At 42.2% G+C, this 21,572-nt stretch overlaps 1 protein-coding gene across 1 annotated transcript in view; it reads left to right on the top strand.

Moving 5' to 3' along the window:
- The window catches only part of kirrel1b (kirre like nephrin family adhesion molecule 1b), a 74,572-nt gene extending 54,983 nt beyond the window's left edge, over positions 1 to 19,589 (top strand). Inside the window, exons 7-15 of the mRNA XM_040144462.1 lie at positions 405 to 553; positions 923 to 1,050; positions 1,566 to 1,692; positions 3,628 to 3,728; positions 7,799 to 8,015; positions 9,469 to 9,576; positions 10,807 to 10,934; positions 11,753 to 11,827; positions 13,053 to 19,589. Of these exons, the coding sequence (XP_040000396.1) occupies positions 405 to 553; positions 923 to 1,050; positions 1,566 to 1,692; positions 3,628 to 3,728; positions 7,799 to 8,015; positions 9,469 to 9,576; positions 10,807 to 10,934; positions 11,753 to 11,827; positions 13,053 to 13,670 (1,651 nt within the window). The 3' untranslated portion in view covers positions 13,671 to 19,589. The remainder of the gene's footprint in view (positions 1 to 404; positions 554 to 922; positions 1,051 to 1,565; positions 1,693 to 3,627; positions 3,729 to 7,798; positions 8,016 to 9,468; positions 9,577 to 10,806; positions 10,935 to 11,752; positions 11,828 to 13,052) is intronic.
- Positions 19,590 to 21,572: the final 1,983 nt, after the last annotated feature.

The raw sequence follows: 21,572 nt of genomic DNA, 5'->3' as shown, positions 1-21,572 counted from the left end.
GAGGTTTGAGACGCCAGCACGGGGTCCCAGGGTGGCAGCACTGCCGGGTACTCAGGCCCTAAGCCTATTGAGTGTATATTAAAATGCCATCAAATGGTAGCTGTGCAATATTGTTATATGATTTTGAGCTAGATATCTGGCAGGATACAGTATGGATAACAGAAATGGAGATAAAATGTATTTCTTTAACTTGCAATCCTTCCCTCAGGTTTTGACATCAAGGCTCTATAAATGTTAGTTTAATATCTTGAATTGATAATATAAAAAACACACATGCCTAATAGTGGAAATGAAACATTTGGATCACCAACGAAAATTTGTTTGTTTGATATCTCCCGCTGACAAACTGCCATAGCAATGATTTGTGATGCTTAATAAATTGTGATGTGTGTCTTCTCCGTCAGATGGGCTAAAGGTGGCGTGCTGCTGGAGGGGGCCAGGGAGAGTGTGTTTGTCACCACAGCAGACCACTCCTTCTTCACCGAGCCCGTCTCCTGTCAGGTGTTCAACGCCGTGGGAAGCACCAATGTCAGCATCCTGGTGGATGTGCACTGTGAGTAGAGTGCAAACACTCCCGGGCTTTGTGGGATTCTGATGATATCGTACGATATTTGTCTGTATTTGTTGAAAGAACCAAACTGTTTTCCCTCTTGTTACCACATAGTTTTCATGTATTGTGCAGAATAAATTTGCAGTAGGTGATTACTGTGCTCTCAGCTCAGTTTCATTCATTTCAACTCGGCAAATATTTATGACATTTGTTGTCAATGCCTGTACATAAACAAATTAAAGTAAATAACAATTAAGGTATAAAAAAGTAGCGATAGTACCACAGTTTTGGAGCCGCTAGGTGATCACCAAGTCTGTAGTTCTTTAAAAGTTGTCTGTGCACAAGGGTTTAAATTCTCTTACTCTCTTTCAGTTGGTCCCATACTGGTAGTGGAGCCCAGGCCAGTTACAGTGGATGTGGACTCTGACGTCACTCTTAACTGCAAGTGGTCTGGAAACCCTCCTCTCACCCTCACCTGGACCAAAAAGGGCTCCAGCATGGTAAGAACAAACCACCAGACCTTCCCCTCACCTTTTGACCTTGAACCCTACGTTTTATATTCCTGTTTGATTTAAGTTTTTAGTTCATTATAAGTCATATCTTTAAATGTATAAAGGAAGAGAGAGAAAGTCAGAACACCACATACTGGGGTAAAGCCCATCCCTGGAACAATAGCCAAATCCTCCAGAAAACCCCCAATCCCAACCCATATTAATGTCTAAGACCCAGACTTCATAAATGTTTGCTCAGTTGTAAAGCAGACGGTTTTTAGTCGGACTCCGTCTTCATATCTTAAATCTTTAATTCATGCCTAACAAGTTAAGAAAAGCTCCAGGAAAAAAAAAAAACTAATGGAGCCTGCTGAGTAAATCAACATGTTTTATGAATTAAATATAGATCTCCCTCCCTCCCTCTTTTTAACATCTCTTCCCGTCTGTCTATCGCCGCTCTCCACCTCACAAATCTACTATCCGGCTTTTTATGCACATTTATCTACTTACTTATGTGTGTCCAGGTGCTCAGCAACAACAACCAGCTGTATTTGAAGTCTGTGAGCCAGTCTGATGCAGGCCAATATGTCTGCAAGGCCATCGTACCACGGATTGGAGTGGGAGAGACGGAGGTTACACTCACTGTCAACGGTCAGTTGCTATTCACCTACGCTGCTATAGATAACAGTGCTGATATTAGCAAAGATTATACAATGTGTAGAACGGATCTGCCTAATCACAGCAAAGCCCTTTTTCTGTGCCAAACATGGGAGATGATATGTTTCTTTGATCTAGAATCCCTCTGTAACATTGCATCTATCTGCGTCTCTCTGACACCTGAAGCCACTGAATGTACACAAGATAGTACCGCACGGGTCTACAATTTCGTGGACCCGGCCTGATTCATTCCAGTCCGAGCCCGACCCAAGCCCAGGAGCTAATTTTTCAGGCCCAGACAGGCCCCAAGTCGATATTTCAATGACAAAACTCTCTCCCAGAGAGACCAGCAATTGCTTAATAAATCAAAACTGATTCACCAAGAACACAATGACGAACAGCGAGTTCAACTGCTTCTTAAATCTTCTGCGGCTGACAAAGTGTCCGGTCAAACCAGGAAGGAGGGCATTCATTGGCATGTCTTTGCAAAATACGAAGTGCTGAAAGCTTAGTGACTTTGTGACTACTTGTGCACTAATTCACTAACCAGACAATATGTTAAAACAGTTAATTAAAAGGAAATTGCTTTTACCTTCCATCCCTTTCTCACAACTGACTGCAAACCGTGACGCATTGGTTTTATGAGGCCATTTAGACTCAAGCAGAGCAAAATTACTGGATGGTGCAACACAGCTAATATGATAGCTTCCTCCATTTTGGACATTCAAACCGGCTTCATATTGTACATAACTTGACACAAGATAGAGATGCAAAGGTTTTAATTTATAGTTCAACATCAGATTTCATCTGTTGACACCCCTTCCACAACACAATATGAGCAACCGCAAAAACGAGCGACAACGTTGGAAATTGTCCTCCTCTAAGAAATGAGCCTGTAGGTCGTCTCTGCCAGCAGCTTGTTATGTTACGTTTTATTGTTAGCAGCTGAAGTAATTATAATAGGAGCAAAGAAGGAAGTCAGTTGATGTAGTACAAAGAGGGACAAAGCCTGCACTAAGAAGAGGATGGGGCTACAAATATCCTCTAACCTTAAGGATGTAGTTATTTTGACCCAGACCACAGTTTTTTCCTAAACCTAACCAAGTAGCTTTTGTGTCTAAACCAAACCAAACCGTGACTGTTTCATAAGCTTAAGTGCTTGTTTGCTATTGTAACCAGGGTCTGGTACGCTGCCTCCTCCTGTTACGGATATTTATAGGAGAAAAACAGAAGCAGCCATAAACTGACCGATCACTGCTCCAGCTGTCCCTGCGCGCTATCTACAAACCCCCCTTGTGTAGCCACGTTTTTTTCAGTTAGGATATAGCCTATGGTCTAGCTTATGTGCATAAGTTCAGTAGGTACGTCTCTTAACGCATCTACTGTATAAATCCAACCTCACTGTCAATTTGCAATTCATCAGAAGCTCTAATTTGATCCACAAAGAAGAGAACCCAGGAATTTCACAACTTTCAAAGGTTCTCCCCGACATAGTTAGACTCTTCATGTTAACAGTTAACTAACACTCCCTCATGCTTACATATCCAGCAATTTTGCTGACAGTGTGACATTAGGATAAGTAAAGTTTGATGCTCCCTCCACCTGCCCTATATGGGCCCACAGAATACAATATATAAGTAGGAAACATGCCCGTCATGTTCCCGTTAAAGCAGCAATTTGTGACAAGAGATGGAGAAAATGTTCTAATAAATGTCCCCTGGTGCTTCACATTATCAAATATAGTGTCTATAAAATTCTTATCATCTCACTGGAGGTCTCATGTTTATGGTAACTGCAGCAATTTCTACACATTAACGTGGTAATGATTTGTGTCTTCCAAACCTTCTCTAAATGAATCTTCTCGGGTTGTTGCAGTAATCCTCCCTCTGTGTGTGTGCCTCTCTGCCCTGTCCTATCTCAATCACTCAGGTCCCCCCATCATCTCCAGTGATCCGGTCCAGTACGCTGTCAGAGGGGAGAGAGGAGAGATCAAGTGTTACATCGCCAGCACCCCACCACCCGATAAGATTGTAAGTCCATCCTCGGAAGTTGTAATCCGCTGCAGAGGTGCACGACCTTTTCAGATTGCGTCTGCCTCAAACAGAATCCTGGCCACAACAACTCCTTGAAAACAAACTCCGCCCGAAAACAACAGCACCCTGAAAACAAAATGATTTTCACGTTCTCTCTTAGCCTGTGCGACTCGCCAAACGATCAGTACACGTGGCATTGTCCTCCAGCTGTGTCACAAGTACGTGAGAATGACGTGTTTCTTCTCCGTGGCAGAAGGTGTGACTCATCAAAAACAACTGCTGCTGAAATGAAAGAGGAGACACACAGTACCGCACACATGTTTGCAGGGAAATGTTGGAGTGAAGCAGCGAAAATCATGAAATCATGAAAAAAGAAGACTGCTTCTTCCGTTACCACATGTTTATCAAAGTATTTTAGCTGTTTAGCATTTGGATAGCTTAGGGTGAAATCATCTTTTTTCCAAATATGAAAAGCAAAAAAAAACAAATAGTAGAAGTCCCATTTCCAGTAAATAACCAAAATGTGCATTGGTTCGTCTGTGACTCAAGGGCTAGCTGTCCAACAAATCCCAGCCAAACGTCTTTGCACTTTTGAGATATCTCCCATCATTTTTTATCTGTCCACATGGCTTTCATTTTTTTCTGCTCCTGTAAGCCCATAAGCCATGTCAGAGCCCGGCCTTTTTTGTGCGGTTAACAGTATTGCAAGATCTGCACAAATGCCCCTTTATCTTACCCCTTCAACAGATGGGATGGCCTTGGGATGGAACTGTTGGACAGTATTTCACCACAAGGAAACATATTGGCTGTGGTGAATCCATGGCTGCACGTGTGAGTTCATACAAGACAAGGTGCTTGGGTGGAATTTAGTTTAGTCTCGGTCATCGCTTTTGGCGATTCCATTGAGACCCTTCTGCTAACTTGCTACAGTCACTAGTTTTCCTGCAGTCACAGTTGCGGCATGTGGTGTTCACGCGGTTGCCTCTGGCTGGTGGAGGATTTCCTGTGCAGATAGCCCCTTGTAGCTGATAGTTTAAGGGTTATTTTGACAATAAATAAACTGGATATCAGCACAAATATGCAGATATATTTTATACTGTATATCTTTTTCAAAACACGGTTTTCAAATTAGCTGATCTACGTTTCTAGGTTCACTTTGGGGTAAATGCACCCGTGGTACCCTTGGTTGGGAATCACTATTATAAGACATCCAAACTTACCCAGTGATATTAATGACTCTGTCCTAGAAACAATGATTTTGCTGTCTTTCATAACCAGTCTAGAGCAGTGTATCCCAGCCTTTTTGACTTTTTGACTTACAACCCCTTAAATCAAAGCTATGTCTACCATTTCAACCAGATATGAATTCATTCCATCTCATATTGTTTTTTGTTGTTTTTTTTACTGATTATACAAAGAGGTAAAATTCTCCACTTAATTCACAAGAATTAATGAAGAATTCTTAATAAAAAGAAAAAGAAAAAGGAAACTATTTGTGTAGCAGAAATACATTTTTTTCTTCTTTCCTGTCCTGTTAATCGCCTTGTAACCCCTCAGGTGTATCTAGTGATCACTTGTGGGGGGTACCAGCCCATTTGTTGGGAACAGCTGGGCTAGAGGTTCGAGAGATCTCTTTGTGAATGATTTGAGTCTTGTATCAGTGAGTAGCATTTCGCCCCTCCTAATCAATTTCTCCCAAGTTGCCCTTGAATGACACATTTTAGCTCCGCCTGTGCTGTGGGTTAAAGGTGCTCCTCTCCTTTGTGGAGATGTATGATAGGGATTGCTGGAAGAAACACTTTTCAGTGTAAAAGTAGAGTAGAAGTTATCTGGCCCAGTCCGCTGTCAGAGGGGAGAGAGGAGAGATCAAGTGTTACATCGCCGGCACCCCACCACCCGATAAGATTGCAAGTCCATCCTCGGAAGTTGTAATCTGTTGCAGAGGCGCGCGACCTTTTCAGATTGCGTCTGCCTCAAACAGAATCCTGGCCTTGAAAACAAAACGATTTGTTTTTTCAAAACTTTTCTACAAAAAAATCAAGTATGCCATTGGAATAAATATAATCACATAAAATTCAAAGTATGGTGGCTTTAAGACCACTGGTAGAGTCACTGACTTATGGTCACCATGAAAGAGTCAGTCTGCCATCCAGACCATCTAGATCTTGATTTTAGTGTGAATTGTACCTACCAGCTCCCTTGGTAACCATCTTTTCTTCAAAATAAAGCTTTCACACAGATTGCCATAGCAGCACATTGTAATGGAATATCCTCCTGATTGTGCCATAACTGCAGTGCTGTATGCTCTTTTTTCATTTCTGCCTTTTGCTAAAGTTGCTGAGTGCAATACTTGATCAAACTATAGTTTAATATAAAGTGTCTGTGCGTTATATAAGTTGCAAAATAAGCACTATGGTATATTTTCCTTTAAAAAGGAAAATACCAGAATGCTCTGAAATCATAAAAAGAGGCTGAAAAATGGAAATAAATTCAGTAATGACATTTGAGTTTGAAGGCTAGAATAGGTGAGAGAGAGTGTGGGGGTGACATAGATTGAAATGAGAGAGGCAGCGAGATGGAGGGAAGAATAAAATTCTGTACCTTTCAGTGTCAATTATCCAATTGTTCAGTGCCAACATGACAGAAATCAGAGCTTTTAGGAAGCTTCAGACCCCTGCTGCACTGGCAGAGAGCTCAGAGCGTATAATGCAATACGACATTATAGACTCAGCTTAATGCAGAGACACAAGGAGTTATAAAATATGCAGTATGATTCTGTGTGTGTGTGTGTGTGTGTGTGTGTGTGTGTGTGTGTGTGTGTGTGTGTGTGTGTGTGTGTGTGTGTGTGTGTGTGTGTAAAAGAGGCAACAAGATATTTAGAAGCAGAAACTGAAAGACACACAGTCGTGGTGCGACGAAATTATTGCGAGAAAGAGCGATAAAGACCGAAAGATAGGGATAGTGAGGGGCAGACTATGGAGACAGAAAGAGACACCTCATTCAAGGTTGTCAGAGAAAACAATAAAAAGCAGAAGATTTGGGGCTTTTTTAAATTTCTCCCTCACTAAATGTTGATCACAATCTCCTTTTTCATTTTTTTTCAAACCAGGTTAAAAGGTACATTAGCCCAACATATGGGTCTATGTATATTTGATATCGTCATGCTCCATATTTAATATCCTCAAATTTCTACCTCAGCAGATTTTAAGTAGTTTTTATTGCTCATGTACACTTGCGGTGCTCTGTGTGTGTGTGTGTGTGTGTGTGTCTGTTTTCTTTTATTTGTTATTTCCTCAGCAACCTGGTGTCTGCAAATATGGGCCAAATTAATTAGGCCCATACTGTACCAGGAGAATAAAATAAATAAGTAGTGACCAAGGTGTGAGAATGCAATTTGTTTTGCTTAAAGTATATTTCCTGCCCAGACTCGTTTCAGTCTCTTTTAACCTTTCTTAACACCAGCCAATGTGTTGGCTGAATGTTTACTCGCAACTGTGTGTGTGTGTGTGTGTGTGTGTGTGTGTGTGTGTGTGTGTGTGTGTGTGTGTGTGTGTGTGTGTGTGTGTGTGTGTGTGTGTGTGTGTGTGTTTGTGTCTGTGTCTATATGTGAGTCTATTGTGATTAATACTATTTAAGATGAGATAAAGTGAAATTAGCATTATTGATCCCTGAGGGGGAAATTGGGTGATTGCAGCAGTAAAGAGCGGAGTTTAGATAAAAATCTAGCAAATTAAACCACACTAATACTGAGCACCTATCAGCTTGAAGGACATCCCGGTGTGTTTATTAGGAACAGATTTATAGATGTTCTAGTGTACCGAGCCTTTGCTCGCAACTTAATCTTAAATTGAAGTGCACCTGCTTTGCTTTCATAATAGGCTTTTTAAGATCAAATTGAGCAAAAATGAGAGTGAGTGCTAAGTAAAAAATAGGTTCCAGCGTCTCGTAAGTATTTGTTTCTGTGTTCTAAAAATTTAAGTGAAGGTACATTACGCAGTTACCCTCCTTGCTGTCTGTCGTTCAAGGATTAGAGGCTAAATAAAATTTTTCTAAAATGTGCGTTTCAGGTGTGGGCATGGAAGGAGAATGTGTGGGAGAAGGAGAAGGGCACCCTGATGGAGAGGTACACCGTGGAGCAGAGTAAACCTCCGTCCCAGGGCGGGGCCGTTCTCTCCACACTCACCATCAACAACGTCATGGAGTCTGACTTCCACTCACCATACAACTGCACCGCCTGGAACTCCTTCGGACCCGGCACCATGATCATCACCCTGGAGGAGACGGGTATGGAAGAAAGGGGGAAATGAGTGAGACCGTGGGTGTCAGTTGAATACGGTCGTTACAATACCATTAATCCCCGCGTATACAGTTCTTGAGTAAAACTGATTTTTACACACAGAAAACAGAAATAAATCATCCAGCTGGACACCTACTTTTAAAGTATTAATAATAACATGTCAACAGTTGTTGCTCCACTTTAAATGACAAGTAGTTAATGACAGCAAAGTATTTGTGGTAATGTATTAGTTGCAAGTACTTCATCACACTGTAAGTGGTGGTGCTGTTGTGCATTGTTTTGATATGCAGGACCATGTTGGCCTGTTGCTTTGCATCATGAGAACTGTATACTTGGAGATGGTGCCAATTCATTCCAATAACAGTTGAGATAAGACAGTAAATGGCCAGTAATAGAAGAGTGGAAGAAGACCGCCAACGTAAAGAATGTTTATGTTTTTTTGCAAATAATTTATAAGATAGGAAACACATTCAAACGCTTTTTGTTAGATCCCAAAGGTACCATGTGGAGTCTGACTGCCGGTGGCGCTGTGGAGGAATGTTTTGATGAGCATGACCCCATTTTTTTTTTTTTTGTATTCTTTGCTGTACAAGAACACACAAGAACACACCCGTATGTGCACAAACACACAGGTGATGCAATGTACAGTCCTGCCTACAGTCTCACAGCGCTCCGCTGTTTTACAGCCGTTGGCAGTAATGCGCCATGAAATGCAGGAGTGTGCAAGCAAAATGCAGGGAGGAAGAAAACCTCCACACGAAGCTAGCACACATGCATTTCAGCAATGCACATTTTAAAATATTAAGCAAAAATTAGTTTTGCAAATGTTTTATGAGGAAGTAAATGAATTTTACGTTTTATGGACACATACAGTGCGTTTTATTTTGAAACACTGAATGTAAGCAACACTGTGTTTGTTTAAATTGAAAACTCCACAGGGTAGCTCTAATGTCCCTGGGTGAGGAGCTCTTCTCTCTCGTACAAACAGAAGTGCCCCTGAGCAAGATTATTAAGTGGTGGCTTCTGCTGGAGGACAGACGATATAGATAGCGCTGTTAGCCGACTCCGGATTGTTGAGCATTTTGTTTCCGGAGCTTGATATGTCACGTTACATTGAGAGAATTATTTCTTCATGCTCTGTCAGTCTTATTGGACTCTTATTCTTCCAGCTGTCAGATTTCACAGGCTTCAGAAAACCTACCAAAATATCTTCGAGGGAGAGAGAGAGCTTTGATTTGTCCTTATTCATACTAACAGTGTTTTTATCCCTTGTCAGACTTGCGGGCTTTATCAAACTAACCAGCCCTCAGAGATTCAATATTAAGCTACGACACAACGGGCTTTATGCTTAAACGACACAACATCCGTGCAGGTCCCTCTAAAAATGAGGCAACAGCTTTCCCCCAACCCCGACCCTTTCTCTGCTCGTGTTTGTTTCAGATATTGTTCCAGTGGGAATTATCGCCGGTGGTACGGTGGGCTCCTCCATTCTTCTGCTTATGTTTCTACTGGCACTCGCCTTCTTCCTCTACCGCCAACGCAAAGGCAGTGAGTGCAGACAGTGGTTCTCTAATGTGTGTGTGTGTGTGTCTGTGTGTGTGTATGTGTGTGTGTGTGGGGGGGGTTCGCAAACACTTACCATATGTGTCTATCAGTCTTTCTATCATCCACTTTCCCTATCTGTCATTCTGCTATTCCACAAAGAAAGCAACATATGCCAGCCATATAGCATGTTATTCAAATTAGATTAATGAATATTCATATTATAAGGAAAACTGCCTTAAAACGCCTACTCTACATTCCCGTTTTCATTCTACTGCTACGGAATTATGTGATCACGTTTTTATCTGCTGCTCGCTCACTACATGAAGTACATGAATAACAGAGCAGAAAACAAGAGCGTTTAAAGGTGAATGGTGTTTAAATTATGGAGTCCTGTATGTAATTTCTACAGCCTACGGCAACCCAATTAGTATTGTGATCACAAACCGCACTTCAGCAAACCAGAGGGCTGAAGAACATGTGGTGTCTTCAAGTTGTTTAATTCTGAGCTGCTCCATTGCAAATACAGAGTTGGGAAAGACAATGAAGGTGACTGGCACATTCCCCAGAGGGATTTTCTGGGGATAAGAGTATATTTTCTGGTGCAGAGCTGATAACACCACTACAGGAAATATATCATTTGGAAACAGAAATTCAAACAAACATCATTGTTTGTTGGCAGACATTTTTGTGTGTTTTTTTTTTAAATTAGACAATCACACAGTGTCTCTTTTGAAACTACCATTAGAAATTCAGAAATCCCAACATAGGGGCTTGTAAAATTGTAAAATTTCACGTCAAGGGCTCAAAATAATGTTAAAAGAAATGATCAACAATCATCACATTTACTTGCAGAAATATGTGTTTAAAAATCTTCATCTTCCTCATCATTTTCAACCCTAACAGCCCCTAAAAAAGAAAATGAATGCCAAAGCAACGTGCTGTTTTCTCGTTTCATCATGGTGGATTCCGAAGTCCTCAAAATTCAAACCATTACCTCTCTCTGCCTTTTGTGGCTGCCAGCATACCAAATTGCTTAATGCACCATCATCAAATGAGAGAAAATAGGAGAAACAAGGCAAATAATGGCCCAGACAAGTCAGACGAAAACAGCGTTAAACCGAATCAGGTGTTCTTGCTGTTGTTTTTGTTGCTTTTTTTAACCAGACTGTTAAATAAATCAATTTATCTTGACGTTAACCCAGAATATGACTGGAGGTCGTGTTTTTGTTCCAGGTCGCCGGGGTGTCACTCTCGGTAAGCCAGACATCAAGGTAGAAACGGTCAACAAAGAGACCCGCAGCCTGGAGGAGGAGGCGGCCAACGTCTCCACAGCAACCCGAATGGTCAAGGCCATGTACTCCGTGAGTAGATACCCACCTGACTCACCGGGGGCCGAGGAGAGGAGGCGTATGGGTCAATGGCCTTAAATGTACAGATACACCGACACAGAGCGCGACATGGCAGGAGAGGCAGTTACGCACACCCGGACACACACACACACACGCACACTTGAAAGTACACGCACACACTGTAAAACAGTGCCTGCAAACACACATTTAAGTACACGCACACGTACAAAACGGAGATTCTCGCACATCAAAATATACATACAAACACGCACGTACACCTGACCTAAAATCAAGAAAAGAACAGACTGTACATACAAGCAGATGAAGAAAAACACAGTAGTACACATCTTGCAAATACACAAAAAACGCACAGACACAATGCAAATTAAACTGATAGTACACACAAATTTATTCTCACTCTTTAAATAGCACGCTTATTTGCACTTATGAAGGTACTTGCACACACTCATAGAGAAATAACAGACGATGCAAACTCATGCACAAAACACACACACACACACACACACACACACACACTCACTTTAACATTGTGTTTCTTTTAGAAAAGTGTTCAACCCTGGAGGTCCCGGAGAATCTAATCGATGAGGCTCCTTTGGCGCGGTTTTAAGCTCGGCCCAAAACCTTTTTTTCCAACAGCTAAGCGTTTCTCGTCTTCCACTCTCTTGGGATGAAAAGCTGAAAGTCTCTTTTCCTCTCCCCTCCCTCTCTTCCTCCTCCTTTCCTTTCTCACCCTCCCTCTTTCCGTGTGTGTGTTTTGTTGTTTGATGGTTTAGTTTCTGCCCTCTGTTTCCCTCTCTCCCTCCACTCAGCCATTCAAAGACGACATGGACCTGAAGCAGGACATCAGGAGCGAGAGTGACACCCGGGAGGAGTACGAGCTCAAGGTGAGATGGCCGGTTGCTCACTGAGATGTTTTAGCATTTCGACATTGGATTCTTCTCCACAGTACCTTTTAAGGTTATATCCTGCATGGTGCAAAGACATATCACCTGTCATGAACTTTGTGGTCATATCCATCATGAAGTGGCGACTACCAGTTGCACTTTTTCCTCAGGTTTGGCATTTGCACTTGAGGTAAAAGGTTTGATTTCGTAAAAAAAAAACCCTTTTTTCATCATCTATGCCTCTCAGGTTCCCAAAAAACAGATGTTACTGATTTTTTTATGCATGATTTGCTGGCTTCTGCTGCTGTAGGTCAGAGCATGATCAACCCCTCATTTTGGTTTCCTTAAGACGAGGGCTAAAATCTCCTCATAATCTCAAAACTTGCGTTTTGGGGGTTCTCACTTTCACAAACAAACTAATCTAAAGACGCGAAACGAACTGCTTCAGACATTCATGGTGTGAACGGGCCCTCCAGAGTTAGCACTCACCCATGTGAGCTCTCACCTTGCGCTGGAACCCGTGTTTATCCCGGTGAATGAAGTCATCATGTCTTGTGTTCGCGCACATACCCTGCGCTTCCTCATTCACACACGCCATTACATTTTTGGACATAGCATGAACACACCACCAACTGCCCCCACCTCACCAAGCATATCCGCCTGCAATGTGACAATGTGCAGTGCATAAAGTATGAGCAGTGTCAAGTATTATGTAATAGGAGACGTGTTGAAAGTCACTTTATTACAGCAAATTAAGCTGGCTGAGCCAATATCTATACTTTTATCAGGGAGTTTATCCTGGTTTTACATATGTTTTGTAATTTATTTAACCTAAGTTGTCTTTTAATTTATCCTATCTTTTATTTGTATATTACAATTTTAAGAGTTGTAATTTGCCTTTATTGTTGGATTTGTTGTTGCTGAAAAATGCTTGACATCTAAAAAAACATCATTTTTAGTTTTTTTGTGGATATAAGTAAAAAATGCAATAGTTCCAGGTGCTTCCCCACTAGAGCTCCAGTAGAGCTCCCAGTTTTTCTTTATGATTACACCATTCTAGAGTTATAAACACCCATATGTTAAAGAACTACCACTGCTTACGTCAAGCCAAGCTAGACAAAGACCAGACCCTATGTGTCTTTACCACTCAGCACAGTGTTATTGCCTCTTATTTACAAACCAAAAAATGGAACTGAAAAGCTAATAGTCTTCTTTGTGATCACAGGATCCAACCAACGGCTACTACAACGTCCGAGCCACCACCCACGATGAGGCGCGCCCCCAGTCCCGTGCCATCCACTACCAGGGAGAGTTTCGCTCCCCAAACCCAAACAGCGGGCCAGCCGGTGCCACATCCAGCGGACCCTCGGCCGCCCCCAGCGGTGCAGTTCCCCCCAGCGCAGTGCCAGGCTCAAGGACAGGCTGCTACGACCCCCGCCCGCCCTCCAGGATGTCCCATGCCACCTATGCCCAGTTCAACACCTTCTCCAGGGCGGCGCAGAGCCAGCAAGCACCTCCCAATCCGGCTCTTCAATCACCTGGAGATTACCCGGGAGACTGCGGCCTGCTGGACAGCACAACCCAGCTGGCCTATGACAACTATGGATACCCCTCCCAGTATTCCAGCTATCGCATGGGCTTTGCTCCGCCCATAGAGGAAGGGCCAGCCTATGAGATGTATCCGACGGGACAAGGGCCCGGACCAGGGCCAGGGCCAGGGCCGGGACAACAAAGTCCTGAAACAGGGCTGGGGAAGTATGGAAGCTCCACTCGTTTCTCGTACTCGTCTCCACCCTCTGACTATTCCCACAGACACACACAGCGGATGCAGACTCATGTGTGAGAACATATGTACACACTCTTTGGCTCGCTTTTTGCAGCAGCAGTACTTATTACACATAAAGTAACTTTGAAACTAAAAAAAAAAAAAATCCCACCTTTCTATACATAAACATTTAAAAAAAAAATGTTTTTTCTGTTTCCATAGCAACCAGTGCATGGAAATTGGTTAATTTTCTGAACCAATCAAAAAACACAATAACGCGCAGCAGTCGGCAGCATCGCATATACTATAGTTAGCAGCAATACATACAACACATGCAAAGCGACATTCACACACGTTTGCACAGACCTTCTGTTGCGTGAAGTGTATATGCTTCAACGAGAGCAACAGCGTGCCACAATCACGAGAAAAGAGACAGAGAGAGAAGTAGAGCACTTTGAAGACAGGAAGAAGAGGAGCGCCCAGAGCTTAAGGAGGAGCAGAAGAGCCGTTTGCTTCCTGCAACCCTCGTTTTGCTCTCCGACCATCCCCCTCCACCCCTTCTCTGTAAATACGAGCAAATTCAGATTGGGATCATTTGAAGCTATTTCCTTGTACAAACCTATTCAGTATGACGCAGTACAGTGACCCACAGCAAACCTCCCTGTAATCCACACTTTTTGCATTTTCTGACTCTCACCAATTGCAAAACACACGCACATACACGCAGATCTTCAGAGACTCATGTGTTTCTGTGTATCGCAGCAACGGGGCAGCTTGGACTATAACTATATCTGGCACTTTTTGATCCTCTTTCCTCACTCAAACCTGCCCAGTGGCCATTTTTTACGAGATCTGCCTTGATTTAAGCGGGACAAAGCTTCTTACGGTGGTACAGTGAGTGACCAGAGTGCCAATGCTTATGTGCCAACACACACAAACTATTGAGATGTGTCTTCTTTTGTAAAGTGTACAATGAGACGCCCTGGACGACCAGGTTTTGTACATGCCACATCTGAGGGGAAAGGAATGGTAGCAAGCATCTCTGTAAACTCCTTCTCCTCCTCATCTCTCATTTTTATCATCGTGATACATTTCTATACTTCACATTTCACATCAGACAGTATTAGTGAAATGAGGTGTGGTAGGAGTGCTTTTTTCATTCAATGAATTTCTGCAATTTGTACAAAAAATACCTCCCTTATCCTCAAGTGTCAAAAAGTATTTGTTTCTCTCACTTGCACAGTAGAGTAGTTTTTTTCCCCCCATATTTATACCGAACCGTATGGAATAAATGGCATTCAGAAACATTTTATAGTATTTTTATAAGGAGTTGTGGACCAAAGGTTCAGAGTTTTGGGTGACACTCGCTTTTTAATGTGTATGCGGCAACGTGATCATTATTGGAAACATTTTGAGTTTCTTTTAAAAGAGATGGATGGTATTTTTAAAGTGGATGTTGTAGACATGAATTAGAAAATTTTGAAGAGCTTGATTCCAAAATGGTGACTATCCAGCGGGGGGAAATCTCTTTGGTGGATATCTCTGTTCGGTCTGTAACTCTTCGTTTGTCTTCCGGTCTTTTGACCGGACTGCCTTTTTTAAACGTCGACGACATTCAAAATGATGGATGGAGAAGAAGCGGCTGCTCACTTTGAGCTGTGCTGTAAACTTTGTAAGCAATGAGGTGGTTCAAGTGGAGTCTAACATATCAAAAAGAAGGTACAGAGGGTTCTATCTAGCTCATACGGTACTTTGTACATTTATGTGTAAGTATGCTGGTTTCCTCAGCGCAACAGAAAATTTGGCGGTATTTCACGTCCGAGATCTTTCCGTTATGTTGTGTCGGCTTTGGTATGTGTGGCTGGCTTCTGGCCCCTCAGGTCGTGATGATCAGCATTTAAAATATTGCTTGTTTGCTCCAACGTCTACTGGTGCAGCTGCTAAACAAGTCCCATATTTGAGTGACTCTCCACTGCACCATTACCCAAATGTTTCCCCCAAAAGAGGAAATCAGAATTTGTCTTTGTCTTCAAATGCACAAGGAGGACAAAAAAAAAAAAAAGGTGTCTTTGCTTACTTTCCCGATATTAAGTCGAAATTCACAATATGAGCAGTTTACAAACGGCTTCTCAAGTCTGGTCGACTGTAATTTGACCAGCGTGGATTATTATCTGCATAGCAAGTGCAACTGCGGAGTTTGAATAGTCAAATGAGTCAAATCAGTCATCCTTTCGGCTGATATAAAAAGTTATTTTAAGAAGTGCTATAAAGGAAGCCTTACTTCTAAAACAACACCAGGTTGGTTTTCAGACGTTCATTTGAGTTGTACAGAACTAAATGCTTTGAATGGCTGTATTTGACTGCCTCATTTCGTACTCTCCGAGTGGAACCATTTTTCTTGTTACACAATCGCATCTTTGGGGAAAGAAACACAGATATCCAGTTGGGTCTTTATGAGCAGTGAGCACAGGGAATCAGTTTTATTTCTCCAGATGTTCGCCTCTACGTGAAATAAATTTGACTTCCCGTCACTTCCTTAAAAATGTGAATTCTGCAACCGAAAACATTGGTCCAACACAGCTACCGGTACTAAAGCAAGATCAGTGAAAAAGAGTTGTTTCTTCCGCCATAAAGTTACCACTGGCTGCAGGATTGGTTCCTGTTTGCAGACCGAGCTTTGTAAGGGAGATTGGATTCGAACACTATTCATCGCACCATCTCACAACTCCACCTTTTATGGTGACAATCATTTGTTGCTTAGACTCCACAGCTGCAGCATCAATCTTTACTATATACTGAACTTGAAATTAGTCGCTAATGCAACTTAATTTTTTTTTAAGCGACATTAAGTAATACATGACTTTTTTTAAACCTCTCTTGGCGGCCACCAGGAATTGCTTCAACAATTTTATCTTTACCTTTGTATTAAGGGCACATCTGCTTTATCAGAAAAACAAAGTAAAGAAGGACTGAATACAACAAAGAGTCGCCCACTTGTATCTGCACCACGTTTCTGAGCAGTTAAAAATGATAGCAGATGAGCTGGGGCTCTAAAAAAGGACCAGGGGCTGCAAAGTAAAGCCAGAAATCTTAGCACCTCCAGAAGTAATCATTGAGTCTTTATACTTATAAGCCACCCTATCAACCCCTCACAGATAAAAAATATTATGGTAATTTTGTGCTAAGGGGCAGTAAAACTTGTATTTATTGCCCCTATTTTGAATAAACACTTCCAGAAAGGAAACCACAGCTACATCATTTCTGATTAGAATATCAGATGGAACCTTGCAGCTCCAAGGTCACTATATAAACCGTTTCAGCAGTTATGGAGAGAAGAACGGCAGATGGAGCATCCTTTTAAATTTAAATGGTTATCACAGCCTTGGTACAGCATACTATTACCTCTTTACAACCTTTTTACAGACTTATGGCTGCGCAGTGTTTTGCATCTGACTTGCAATGTCATCATGACCTTGTGTGGAATGAATACGTTTGACACGGGGGAGGTACTGAGGCCAACAGATGCATGGCCAGGCCATCCAGGTACCTAGTCATTACCTCTTAACTATTTACAATCTGTTGACAGTAGGGGCATATAAATATGTAAAAGACAGCATGGATGCCAAAAGTATAGGCTGGATGTTTAGATTTGGTTCTGCGATGAAAAAAAACAAACACATGTGGTTTGGGAAGGGAATGTGGAAGTGTTTACTTCATGTCGTTTTTCCCTCCTCCCCATATGATGTACCTCTCACCGCGGTGTGTACTGTGACTCTTTACGCTCTACTCTCTCCTGCGTCATATTACTAGCCACCTACCAGCTTCCAAATGTAGAGGTTGAACCTGTCTTTTCATGAAGAAAAAAAAAAAAAAAAATCATTGCAAACCTTTCTCTCATAGCTTTCTTCCAAATTTTCTTCAAGATGATAACATATGGGGTAGATATAGTAATCTAGCTTGTATGTGTATGTTGGGGGGGGGGTCTGCTTTTTAGAGAATATATAGCTTCATGAGCTCATGACATCCATCCTCAGTGGTCATTATTTCATGATCTCCTTTCTTTCTATGAAAATCTGTATTTTAAAACTTATTTTCTTGGTAATAATTTGTGGTGTTACACCACCAGTGGTGGTCAAAAGTGTGTGTTTAAACTTTTATACGCAGTATTTTTTATTTTATCTCGTGTGCATGGGAAAGGGGCGTTCTGATTAATCGACCCAGCGAAGACAGAGAGTGGATGTGTGCGTCTGTGGCCAAAATGACTGCTCCGCCAGGCCACAAATAGCCAAAATTCTGTCTCAACTAGGCCAACCCAGGCTACAACCAGGCCAGACCCACAGCCAACTGCTCCCTTCCATGCTGTGCTGTGCCGTGCCCTCCCTGGCCAAGAGTGACTCAAGTGACTTGGTCTCCATTTTTACCTTTTGGAGACACCAGAGAGTCTCAAAAGACTGTGCAAAGAAAATGAACTGAGCAGACAAACAAATGCAGCAGCCATTTGTTTTTACTGTGTTTATGTATGCTCATGGTGCGTGCGTGTGCGTGTGTGTGTGTGCGCGTGTGTGTGTGCACATGCTACTAGTTTGTGTTTCCATACATGCACACGGGTGTATGCGTCCATCTGTGAAAATGTATGTGTGCACATGTGATGGCACCATGTAACCCCGGTATATTTCCATACCATTATAAATATGTTGGGACCACTGGACTGTAGAAATTAGGGGTTGACTGGTGTTTTTGGCAAATAGCTGATAAATTAACCAATCGTTGGATTTCCTTTAGAGATTGGTATTTTTGATAATCATTTTTGAGAAAATATTGTTAATCTAAAGGCAGTATTTTTAACCAACAATTCCCTTGGTATTGAATATGTGTGAAAGTTATAATCTTTGAGATTTTTACATCACACCACATTTACGATGTTAAAATGGCATTAATATAGCCTCTTAAATGTATGTGCCATTTTGGTTCAAATACGCCTGGTGTCGTACTCATTGCAAGTTTGAAAACAACAGACAACAGACCAATCAGAGCTCTATAGGCCAGATCAAGGAAGCAACCGATGGATAGGGCAAAACAAAACAAAACAAAGTAGCCCCGACTCACAGGAGGAGATCAGCCCAAATGAACCAAACGTCAGACTGAACACTGATATAAAGCAGAATGCCAAATTACACAGATACACAACTTCCTCTGCTTCATTACATTGCGTGTTTCATTTCTGCCCGAGTAGCCCCGTACCTGGTGGTCGAAAAACATTTTATTTTTGACAAAACACAGGGACCTGTGTTATCAAAATGCGCTAGCGGTTGCCGAGAGTAGCCAGAAATCAAACAGGACTAAAATCTCAAGGATTATAACTTCAAACTGCCTAAAAGGGCTGCAAAAGGCATTTCCCACCCTGCCATAAAGATTGCGTTGGTAACGCTGTATGTGTGTGCTTTTGGATTAAAAACGGCACTTTTTTGAAGGTGTTGAATATTGGCAGAGAATAAACACGTTACCATCAGCATCTTCACTAAATTACAAAAGCGTGGTAACATCGCGATCAGCCTTCAAAGCCACACATCAGTCAAAAACCCCTAAAGCGCGCAGCTGGTAAGAGAGAGTGAAGGAGACACCGCGTGGCCTTGGGACAGACGGGAGGAGCCGAGGTGGTCTGCTCATCCCTCATCCAGCTGCCGAGCCTGTCTGCTCTCCGAAGCGGCGGCACGAGTGGACGGGATTAATTGATGTCCTGTTAAGTCTCATTGAGCAAACGAAGACAATGATCAGAAACAGTGAGAAGGATTCCATATTGCACTTAACAATGTGTGAAGTGGAGCTGTGCGTGACGGCAAGAGAGGGAAAGTTTGTTTGTTCAAATAAGCATATATTCTCCGTACTCCTATTCTTTATTTTTATCCCTATATATTGTTCACATGTATTATGTTCATGTCGGGTTTGAGTACTTGTTTATCCCTTTTCTTCAAGAAAAAAAAAAGAACTGTACAAAACATACAAGATATTATTGATTTTTATTTTTATTTTCATGTTTATCTGTTTGATTTCTGTTTTTTTTTTCCTTCAAATTGTATGTAATTATTTTTCCACAGTATTACAGAAAATAAAAGAAGACATGGCTTTCTTAAGAACAGACGTAACATTTCTCTGATTTATTTTGCTGACATCGAGTTTACAGGGAGTTCCTTTTATTTGTTTATTTTATAAAATACGCTTCAGGATGTGGCTAACAAAAACTCTTGACTTTGAATGAATGTACATCTCTCACACGCTGTTTATTTAGGTCGAAGTGTGAATGACTGTACCTGGACAGGGCCCGAAACGGGAAGTGAGTGAGTGTGTGTCTACGTAGAGCACGCAGCACAAGGCCATATAGCATGTTTAGCCCAATGTTAGCATAGTGACAGTGGAGCTCAGCGCACGACGCCGAAACAAGCATGCGCAGAGTCTCAGTCTCTCCTCTCACTTAAAACTCATTTTCTCTCTGTCACCTCCATAACCTCTCTCTTTCTCTCCTGTTTCTCTGCTCTCTTCCGCCCTTATGCCCGATCTCTTCATCCCTCCTTTCCCTTCCTGCGTTGCTCCCGTTATTGTCCACTTCTGCTTTTTTCTCCTCTCCCATTGTTTTATTATGGCAATCCCTCTTCTCACAGCTTTCCAGTGATTTTTCTCTCCTCTCAGTTCTTCCTTCACATCTCCTTATGTCTCTTCTTCTTGCCACTCCCCCTTTTACATTCCTCTTTCACTTTTCCATTCTTATCTTTTCCTTTCCTTTTTTCTTTACAGTCAGTCTTTTGCCTCTCCTATCTTTTCAAATCTCCCTTCACCTCTCTTACATCTCTTCATCTCTCTACTTCTTTTACCTCCTCCTCTCAGTCCTCTCATCTCTCAAACATTCGCCTCTCTCCTGTTTTCCTCTTTTTTCCTCTCATTTCCTCTTTTCTCCTTTGTCACCTTTCACATCTTCTTCTCTCTTCCTCAGTCTTGTTAGCCATCTTTTCAAATATTCAACATTCTGTTCTTCCCTCTTTTTCACTCCTGTTCCCTCCTTTTCCTCACCTCTTCTTTCATGTCTCCATCCTTCTTGTTTACCCTCTTCTCCTCCACTCGTTTCCTCTTCTCTTTCTTCTCGTCATCTCTCCTCACCCTGTTTTTACCTCTCCTCTGCAGTCTCCTCTTTCCTTGGCTCATCCCAGCAGTCCTCCTCTTATCTCTCTAACTTCCTCCTCCCTCCCTCTTTCTCTCATCTGAGGCTTCTCACACAGTCTCATCAGTCATTCTTCCACCTCTTCTCCCTCCGTCAATCTCCTCATTTCTCCCTTACCTATCATTTGTCTGTTCTTCTTTCCTCTCCTTCTGTCAGTCCTCTCATCTCTCTGACATCTTCTCCTCTCTCACCTATCTTCCTCAGTCATCCTTTCCCCTCTTCTCTCCCATCTTCTACAGTTCTCCATTCCACCATCCTCTATCCCCTCCTCTTCTTTTGATTCATCTTCTCTTTCCTTTTATGTACATCTCTCTAACCTCCCCCTCTTCTCCCATGTTTTTCTTTCAATTTCCCTCAGTCATTCTTTCACCATCCACCTCCTCCTCTCATCTTAGTAGTCTCTCTACCTCTTAAATCTCCTCCTCCTCCCCTCTATTCCTCTCTGTCCTTCTTTAACCCCTTCTCTTCCCTAACCTCCTCCTCTCCCATCTCATTTCTCACTTGTTTTCTTCCTTTATCCCTTTGTCACCTCATCTTAGTCCTTCTTCTACCTCCCCTCATCCTCTTGTCCTTTCCTCTAATCTTTGTACTCTTCCTTTCACATCTCCTATACCATTTCTCTCCTCTTTCTCCTCGTCTTCCCTCCTTTCACTGCCTCCTCCCTCTTTTTTCTCCTTTTTCTCCTCAGTCCTCTTCTCATCTCTCCCCTTTCCAGTCTTTGCAGTCGCTCTTCAGTTCTCTCTTCACTCCTCTATGTCTCTTCATCTTCC

This window comes from Xiphias gladius, chromosome 14 (genome assembly GCF_016859285.1).
Source record: "Xiphias gladius isolate SHS-SW01 ecotype Sanya breed wild chromosome 14, ASM1685928v1, whole genome shotgun sequence".
Lineage (NCBI taxonomy): Eukaryota > Metazoa > Chordata > Actinopteri > Istiophoriformes > Xiphiidae > Xiphias > Xiphias gladius.
The sequence above is the reverse complement of the archived record's forward strand: the minus strand, read 5'-3'. Positions and strand labels throughout refer to the sequence as shown.